Consider the following 9,482-nt stretch of genomic DNA (forward strand, 5'->3'; position numbering starts at 1 on the left):
TGGCTGTCAATGAAAATATGCTGGACTTTGAGTCACTAGCATATAACATGAGAATTTTTCCTGTGCTGCAAATCTGTCTAAACAATTGTCGAGCTATATTTTAGGTAATTGGACTGGAGAATTCGATACTACGATGGAGCAGCTGAGAGTGGCCATTGTCACAGTAAATTCTACCAGAGTGGACGCAGGACTAGCCACAGGATTATCAAAGGAATATTCTTTAATTTTCTTTTTCTGTTCAAAAAGTGTTGTGCTGGGTGAGGTGCTACACACCTCCTGTCCCAGCCCCAGGAAGACAGGGATAGAAACACCTCTGTCCCTTAGAAGCATAATACAAGGAAATCTCAATTTCAAGGCTTCCATGGGCTAAAGTTTGAACTCAGGGCCAAACTGGGCAATTTAATAAAGCCCTCTTTCAAAAGAAAATGTGAAAGGCCTGGAGGTATAGCCCACTGACAGAGCATTTGCCAAGCAATCCAAAGGCAAATATGAAAAACTGTAAAGAGAGCAGTAATATAAAGAAAGGTATAAATGAGACTAGGCAAATTCAGGACAATATTTTTTAGCTTTTATTTTCTTTTTTTAAAATTTTATTTTAATTTTTATTAATTGCAGTTTATTCACTTTGTATACTCCCTGCAGCTCCCTCCCTCCTCCCCTCCCAATCCAACCCTTCTTCCCTTTTCTCCACCCAACCCCTCCCCAAGTCCATTGATAGGGGAGGTCTTCCTCCCCTTTCTTCTGATCCTAGTCTATCAGGTGTCATCAGGAGTTGCTGCACTGTCTTCCTCTGTGGCCTGGAGCCTACCACAGAGGGCCTCTGGAAGGATCTACCCTGCAGGGTATCAAGACAGATGCTGAGACATATAGCCAAACTTTGAGCAGAGTGCAGGGAATCTTATGTAAGAAGAGAGAGATAGTAAGAGGGCAGGAGCTCCACAAGGAGAGTAAAAGAACCAAAAAATCTTGGCACAAGGATGTTTTCTGAGACTGATGCTCCAACCAAGAAGCATTTATGGAGATAACCTAGAACCCCTGCACAGATGTAGACCACGGCAGTTCAGTTTCCAAGTGAGTTTCATAGTAATAGAAACAGGGATTGTCTCTGACAGGAACTGATTGTCCTGCTCTTTGATCACCTCCCTGTAAGAGGGGAGCAGCCTTACCAGGCCGCAGAGGAAGACAATTCAGTACACCTTTAACACAGTAGAGAAAAGTATGTGAATCTGTATATGTTGCAGGTCAGTTAGAATTACAGAGTAAGACCCTCTCTAAAAATTAGGACAGAAAGGGAAAAAAGTAGAAGTGAATGATATTTTACCAATCCATAGTAATTGTTGTTAAATTTTGTTTTGGGAATTAACTACTAACAGAATTGGTATTTCCGGCGGTCATGGTGGTTTGGGATTTTACACATAATACTCAGGAGGAAGAGACAAGACCTTCCTGAGTTTGAGATCATCCTGGACTACAAAGTGAGTCCAGAGAAGACAAGGCTAAACAGAGGAACCATGTCTTAAAAAGTGTAAAACCAACACATACAAACATACATACATATGTATATGCAAATATACAAACACAGAATTAATTTTTTTCTTAAGGCATAGCATATTTATATTATGGTGTAAAAAGAATTAATGGCTTAACAGTTAAGTTAAGAACAAAGATCTGTATGTAAGTATGGCAAGTTTACGTAGAGAAAGAAAGAATGAGAATTTTGAATTCCAAGTGGAGAGTCTTAGCACATATGATTAACTCTTGAGAAAAATGAATATACATAAGATGATGACCGAAAACATTCGTGAGATAATAGGCAAGCTGATGGGATCAGTGCTGTCTTTCTACTAGATAGAGAGATCAGAACATTCCATTGTTCTTTGCAAACAACTTTCTAGCTGTGTGTTGTTACTTCTTTTGCTTTTGTTTTTGGAGACAGTGTTTCTCTATGTAATCATTTTGGCTGTGTTGGATCTAGCTCTGTACTTCAGGCTGGCCTCAAGCTCACCAGGATATTCGACCAACCTCTACCAGGCTCTGCCTCCAAAGTGCTGGAATTAAACGTATGTGTCCCTACAATGGAAGATTAGCAAGTTTTAAAATGGAATCTTTCAGGGTTTTAATGTACTGAAATGCTGATATGAATTACAAACCCTACTGTCACCTTGGGCATTTAAAACATTTCTGTCTATTAAAAGTATCAATCATCATTTTGGTTTTATATAAAGACTTGAGTATCTTCATATCCTGTGGGTATAAGGAGGGACATTTTGGGAACTATCCATTCATCACTATATCCAAAATAGTAGAACCAACTATCCAACCTCTTCATGGCTTGGACTATCCAACAACAGTTTACTTTCCTGACAGATGTGTTGCTGTTTATTGTCCTTTCTTTTGTTCGTTCCTTCTTTCTTTCTTTCTTTCTTTCTTTCTTTCTTTCTTTCTTTCTTTCTTTTTTCTTTTTTTCTTTCTTTCTTTTCTTTTCTATTCTTTTCTTTTTTTTGACACTTACTAACTCTGTGTAACAGAACTGTGGCTGTCCTACACTTACTGTGTAGAAGAGGGTGGCAAACAACTCTCAGAGATCTCCCTGCCTAGACCTCCCTGAGTGCTGGGATTAAAGGCTTTTGCCACCACTCCCACATCCCCAGCTAATTTTAAAGCTCTTTGGCTTTCCTGTTGATTGGATTATCTGAGAATTAGCATACCTATCCCTTCCCTTTCCCTATATAAAAGGAGAATTGGATAGGGAAAGTCACTGCCATTTCCAGCAACTCCAGCCCTGTCTGCATCTCTGTAGTAGAGGCTTTAGGATACACTCCACCACCATGGATGGGCCTTCAGGAAACTCAGCTCCAAGCAAGCTTTTGCTAGTGAGTACATAGTTCACACTAATGACCGTGGAACGGTCATCCTCGTGCCTTTTCTTTATACTTAAACCTCCATAATCTAGTTTCCAGCTGTACTTTCACATAACATGAAGTCCTATGCAAACCAGTTAACTACCTGTTAATTCCGGTTGGAAGAAATGGAGGATGGACTTTATCAGCCCGTAATGACAAAGCTTTGTTCTATGAAATCTGTTCTATGCATTGCCAGATGGTTTGTGTCCTTGAACCGACAGCTAGTGTACTTGCACAAAATCCAAAGGTATACCTCTTCACTGGTGATGCCCGTGTGTCCCAGAGGGTAGGTTTGGATCTTGAGTGTGAAGTGACCACAAGAAAGAATAGACAAGAAGAGCATCCTGAAAGGAAGATGGAGGGAATGCGTGTGTCACTGTCTTGGTAGAGACCCTCACCTCTTATCCTGGATAGTCACATGAACTAGAGATCCTCGGATCCTGGTAACTAGCCCCTTTATTACAGCATTCTTTGTGACCGAGCAAAATTTCAAATAGTGGAGCCTCACCCTAGACATTTTGGGTCCTAAATACTTGACGTTCAGAACCTTTCACAGATGACTGTAGTCCTCACTGTGATCCGAGACAGATTTCTTCAGAGAAAGGGGCTGAGAGGAGAGCCACGAAGAGAGGAAATTTTGCATAGGCACTAGGAGATTTCCTCCTCTCTTGCTTAAATTTCACTTTGTGTTCACAGGAAAGACTCAGCAGAAGTATGATACCCTGGCAATTACAGAAGAGGAGAGAGGAACGTGCTGCCCAGAGAAAGGTCGGGGCCAAGCGCCGAGGTGCCAAAGCCCCCGAAACGCTTGTGAGGGAGACCACTTGCATCTTCCGGAGGCCAGTGAATAAAATCACTTCTCACCCTGGGAATGTCACCAAGTACAGGAAGGACCCAAAGGATCTGGAGAAGCACCGGCAGCGGTACGCTTTGAAGAGACGGCAGGACCTTCGCATTGGAGGCAGAGGAGGGAGCTTTCTGGGTTCACTGGATCTTACAGATCCTGGAAAGACAGTTGCAGTGGGGATGCCGGAGGAAGCCGATGTCCAAGGTGCTGCCAAAGATCTGCAAGCTTCCCCAGAGTTCACCTCTGTCCAAGCCCCATGTTCAGGAAAGACTGAGCAAGTGGATTCCCCAGCTGTCACACTCTTCCTACAGCCAAGGGGTGACAACGCCAATGGCTGTTCAGCTGTCACCATCTTTCTACAGACAAGGGGTGACTGCTGCAGACATCCGCAGACAGACCTGGAAGGTGAAGAGAGCCAGGAAGAGACTGGCTGAGGCCTTGCAGGCAGACAGGCTTGCCAGGCAGGCAGAGAACATGTGGGATTGAACAGAGATGGGCATTCTGACTACCAATTAGAAGTAAAATTAAAATAAAAAAAAAAAAAACTGGAAGGCACCTATCGTGGCCCATGTGATTTCTCCTTGAAGGAACTTTGTTTTCCTTGTAGGTCTTTTTGTGTTTTGATATGGTTTCTCTCTGTAGCCAGGACTGCCTGTCCTGGACTTGAACTGTAGACCCAGTCGGCTGGCCTGGAACTCACAGAGATGGGGATGCCTCTGCCTCCCTGAGTATTGTCCTCACAGGTGTGCACCACAGCACCCAGCCGGCTTGGTTTTGGTTTCTCAAGACAGGGTTTCTAGAGGTACAGCTGACCAGCATGGAACCCTGCCTTGCCTCCAGATGCTGAGTTTAAAGCAGCTAAGGCTTGTCTCTGGTGCTTCAAAGTAGAGAAGGCTGAGTGTGGGTGGGTGTGTTCGTGTGGATTGGGGGCATGCCTGTGGGTGTGTCAGTATGTTTTGGAACAGGGTCTCTCTGTTATGTCGTTCTGTGTGCCCTGGAACTCAGAATGTAGATCAGGCAGGTCTCAAACTCTCAGAGATCTCTCTGCCTCTGCCTCGCCAGTGCTTTCATTAAAGGCACACAAGGGCCAACAAGCCTGCATCCGGATAAAACAACCTGATTAGAAAAAAAAAGGTGAACAGCTGGGCATGATGTTAAACCCAGGCCTTTAATCCCAGCACTCTGGGGTAAGATGCTGGAGATCTTCTCTGAGTTTGAGGTCAGCCTCAAGGGTCCACAAAAGGAGTCCAGAACAGGCAAGGTTAAACAGAGGTACCCTGTCTTGGAAAGTGTAAAACTAACACTTACATACATACATACATATATACATACAAACAAACATGCATACATACATACACACATACATACACACATACATAGAATTAATTTGTTTTCTTAAGGCATGGCACATTTGCATTGCAGTACATAAAGAATTAATGGCTTAACAGTTAGGTTAAAAACATAGATCTGTATGTTAGTATGTCAAGTTTATACAGAGCAAGTTAGAATAAGAATATAGAATTCTATGTGTGCCGTGGTGGCACACAGGTTTAATTCCTGCACTTAGGAGGCAGAGGCAGGCAGAGCTGTGAGTTAAGGCCATCCAGGTCAACAGAATGAGTTTGAGGACAGCCAGGCCTACACAGAATCTCCATCTGAATAAACTGGATATGTATGTCCTTCTAAGTTGTATTAAAAGAAAATTGAGCAAGAGGCTCATAAACGGTTAGGATATGAGCACGCTTTATCAGGACTGCCCTGAATTCCAATATGCAAACTAGCCAATTCTGTTTAAAGACCCATGCGTTGTATTAACACATCCATTTGTGCTCTTCCGATCAAGCAGCTGGTAAGCGTTTTGGATATCTCATTGATGAAAACTTACTTTATAAATTTTTGGTTGGAGTTTTGAGAAAGGCTCTGGCTGGTCATCTCACAGATCTTTCCTTCTCTCCCTCCCCAGTACTGAGCTTAAAGGAGTGGAGCACCACACTCAGTCCTGAGGAACATACACAAATTCTCTAGTTTTGTCCTGTATAAAATCTGTTGGTGTGGGTGCAGCCATGGACACACACCTTCTTTTAATCCCAGCATGAGGAAAGCAGAGGCAGGAGGATCTCTGTGAGTTCAGGTCCAAAAGGAGCTCCATAGGAAGAACCTGTGTTTAAAAGAATGCATGCAATGTTATCCATATAGAAACATTTTATTTTCATGTTTATGCAATGTATTTGGAGATGCAGAACTCTTGAGAAAAATGGATGTTCATAAAATGCTGACCTAAAACGTTGGTGAGATAATGGGCAGGATGACGGGATCAGTGCTGTCTTTCTACTGGATAGAGAGATCAGAACATTCCATTGTTCTTTGCAAACTACTCCCTTACTGTTGTGTTGTTTTTGCTTTTGCCTTTGTTTTTGGAGACAGGGTTTCTCCGTGTAACCGTTTTGGCTGTGTTGGATATAGCTCTGTAGATCAGGCTGGCCTCAAACTCACCAGGATATTCCACCAAGTTCTACCAGGCTCTGCCTCCCCAAGCACTAGTATTAAAGGTGTGTGCTCTTGCAATGGAAGATTAGCAAGTTTTAAAATGGAATCTTTCAGGGTTTTAATATACTGAAATGCTGATATTAACTACAAACCCTACTGTCACCTCGCGCTTTTAAAACATTCTGTCTATTAAAAGTATCAATCATCATTTTGGTTTGGTATAAAGACTTGAGTATCTTCACATCCCCTGGGTATGAGAAGGGACATTTTGGGCACTGTCCATTCATCACTATATCCAAAATAGTAGAACCTACTAACCAACCTCTTCATGGCTTGGAGTATCCAACAACAGTTTACTTTCCTGACAGTTGTGTTACTGCTCTTTCTTTCTTTCTTTCTTTCTTTCTTTCTTTCTTTCTTTCTTTCTTTCTTTCTTTCTTTCTTATTTTCTTTCTTTCTTTGTTTGTTTCTTTCTTTCTTTCCTTTTCTTTTCATTCCTTTCCTTTCCTTTCCTTTTCTTTTCTTTACTGTACTTTTCTTTTCTTTTCTTTTTTTCTTAACAATTACTTTCTCTGTGTAACAGAACTGTGGCTGTTCTGCACTTACTGTGTAGACCAGGCTGGCAAAGAACTCTCAGAGATCTCCCTGCCTAGAAGTCCCTGAGTGCTGGGATTAAAGGCTTTTGCCACCACTCCCACATCCCCTGCTAATTTTAAAGCTCTTTGGCTTTCCTGTTGATTGGATTATCTGAGAATTAGCATACCTATCCCTTCCCTTTCCCTATATAAAAGGAGAATTGGATGGGGAAAGTCACTGCCATTTCCAGCAACTCCAGCCCTGTCTGCATCTCTGTAGTAGAGGCTTTAGGACACACTCCAACACCATGGATGGGCCTTCAGGAAACTCAGCTCCAAACAAGCTTTTGCTAGTGAGTACATAGTTCACACTAATGACCGTGGAACGGTCATCCTCGTGCCTTTTCTTTATACTTAAACCTCCATAATCTAGTTTCCAGCTGTACTTTCACATAACATGAAGTCCTATGCAAACCAGTTAACTACCTGTTAATTTGGGTTGGAAGAAATGGAGGATGGACTTTATCAGCCCGTAATGACAAAGCTTTGTTCTATGAAATCTGTTCTATGCATTGCCAGATGGTTTGTGTCCTTGAACCGACAGCTAGTGTACTTGCACAAAATCCAAAGGTATACCTCTTCACTGGTGATGCCCGTGTGTCCCAGAGGGTAGGTTTGGATCTTGAGTGTGAAGTGACCACAAGAAAGAATAGACAAGAAGAGCATCCTGAAAGGAAGATGGAGGGAATGCGTGTGTCACTGTCTTGGTAGAGACCCTCACCTCTTGTCCTGGATAGTCACATGAACTAGAGATCCTCGGATCCTGGTAACTAGCCCCTTTATTACAGCATTCTTTGTGACCGAGCAAAAATTCAAATAGTGGAGCCTCACCCTAGACATTTTGGGTCCTAAATACTTGACGTTCAGAACCTTTCACAGATGACTGTAGTCCTCACTGTGATCCGAGACAGATTTCTTCAGAGAAAGGGGCTGAGAGGAGAGCCACGAAGAGAGGAAATTTTGCATAGGCACTAGGAGATTTCCTCCTCTCTTGCTTAAATTTCACTTTGTGTTCACAGGAAAGACTCAGCAGAAGTATGATACCCTGGCAATTACAGAAGAGGAGAGAGGAACGTGCTGCCCAGAGAAAGGTCGGGGCCAAGCGCCGAGGTGCCAAAGCCCCCGAAACGCTTGTGAGGGAGACCACTTGCATCTTCCGGAGGCCAGTGAATAAAATCACTTCTCACCCTGGGAATGTCACCAAGTACAGGAAGGACCAAAAGGATCTGGAGAAGCCCCGGCAGCGGTACGCTTTGAAGAGACTGCAGGACCTTCGCATTGGAGGCAGAGGAGGGAGCTTTCTGGGTTCACTGGATCTTACAGATCCTGGAAAGACAGTTGCAGTGGGGATGCCGGAGGAAGCCGATGTCCAAGGTGCTGCCAAAGATCTGCAAGCTTCCCCAGAGTTCACCTCTGTCCAAGCCCCATGTTCAGGAAAGACTGAGCAAGTGGATCCCCAGCTGTCACACTCTTCCTACAGCCAAGGGGTGACAACGCCAATGGCTGTTCAGCTGTCACCATCTTTCTACAGACAAGGGGTGACTGCTGCAGACATCCGCAGACAGACCTGGAAGGTGAAGAGAGCCAGGAAGAGACTGGCTGAGGCCTTGCAGGCAGACAGGCTTGCCAGGCAGGCAGAGAACATGTGGGATTGAACAGAGATGGGCATTCTGACTACCAATTAGAAGTAAAATTAAAATAAAAAAAAAACAAAAAAAAAACTGGAAGGCACCTATCGTGGCCCATGTGATTTCTCCTTGAAGGAACTTTGTTTTCCTTGTAGGTCTTTTTGTGTTTTGATATGGTTTCTCTCTGTAGCCAGGACTGCCTGTCCTGGACTTGAACTGTAGACCCAGTCGGCTGGCCTGGAACTCACAGAGATGGGGATGCCTCTGCCTCCCTGAGTATTGTCCTCACAGGTGTGCACCACAGCACCCAGCCGGCTTGGTTTTGGTTTCTCAAGACAGGGTTTCTAGAGGTACAGCTGACCAGCATGGAACCCTGCCTTGCCTCCAGATGCTGAGTTTAAAGCAGCTAAGGCTTGTCTCTGGTGCTTCAAAGTAGAGAAGGCTGAGTGTGGGTGGGTGTGTTCGTGTGGATTGGGGGCATGCCTGTGGGTGTGTCAGTATGTTTTGGAACAGGGTCTCTCTGTTATGTCGTTCTGTGTGCCCTGGAACTCAGAATGTAGATCAGGCAGGTCTCAAACTCTCAGAGATCTCTCTGCCTCTGCCTCGCCAGTGCTTTCATTAAAGGCACACAAGGGCCAACAAGCCTGCATCCGGATAAAACAACCTGATTAGAAAAAAAAGGTGAACAGCTGGGCATGATGTTAAACCCAGGCCTTTAATCCCAGCACTCTGGGGTAAGATGCTGGAGATCTTCTCTGAGTTTGAGGTCAGCCTCAAGGGTCCACAAAAGGAGTCCAGAACAGGCAAGGTTAAACAGAGGTACCCTGTCTTGGAAAGTGTAAAACTAACACTTACATACATACATACATACATACATACATACATACATACAAACATGCATACATACATACACACATACATACACACATACATAGAATTAATTTGTTTTCTTAAGGCATGGCACATTTGCATTGCAGTACAT

The 9,482-nt window shown here is 43.7% G+C and overlaps 1 protein-coding gene across 1 annotated transcript; it reads left to right on the top strand.

Annotated features, from left to right (window-relative positions):
- Positions 1–3,099: 3,099 nt before the first annotated feature.
- On the top strand, positions 3,100–4,236 carry LOC110565819 (methyl-CpG-binding domain protein 3-like 2B). The gene is made up of 3 exons (XM_060382856.1): positions 3,100–3,189; positions 3,600–3,970; positions 4,062–4,236. Exons 1-3 carry the CDS (start codon positions 3,100–3,102, stop codon positions 4,234–4,236), a joined length of 636 nt encoding a protein of 211 aa, XP_060238839.1.
- The last annotated feature ends 5,246 nt before the right edge of the window (positions 4,237–9,482 follow it).

This window comes from Meriones unguiculatus, chromosome 1, assembly GCF_030254825.1.
Source record: "Meriones unguiculatus strain TT.TT164.6M chromosome 1, Bangor_MerUng_6.1, whole genome shotgun sequence".
Lineage (NCBI taxonomy): Eukaryota > Metazoa > Chordata > Mammalia > Rodentia > Muridae > Meriones > Meriones unguiculatus.

What these genes read in the sequence shown, in the direction of transcription:
- LOC110565819 (XM_060382856.1), top strand. Translation starts at nt 3,100, where the DNA reads ATGGTTTGTGTCCTTGAACCGACAGCTAGTGTACTTGCACAAAATCCA. An exon ending in ATGCCCGTGTGTCCCAGAGG is followed by an intron (nt 3,190 to 3,599) that starts GTAGGTTTGGAT and finishes TTGTGTTCACAG; the next exon opens with GAAAGACTCAGCAGAAGTAT. An exon ending in CAAGGTGCTGCCAAAGATCT is followed by an intron (nt 3,971 to 4,061) that starts GCAAGCTTCCCC and finishes CTCTTCCTACAG; the next exon opens with CCAAGGGGTGACAACGCCAA.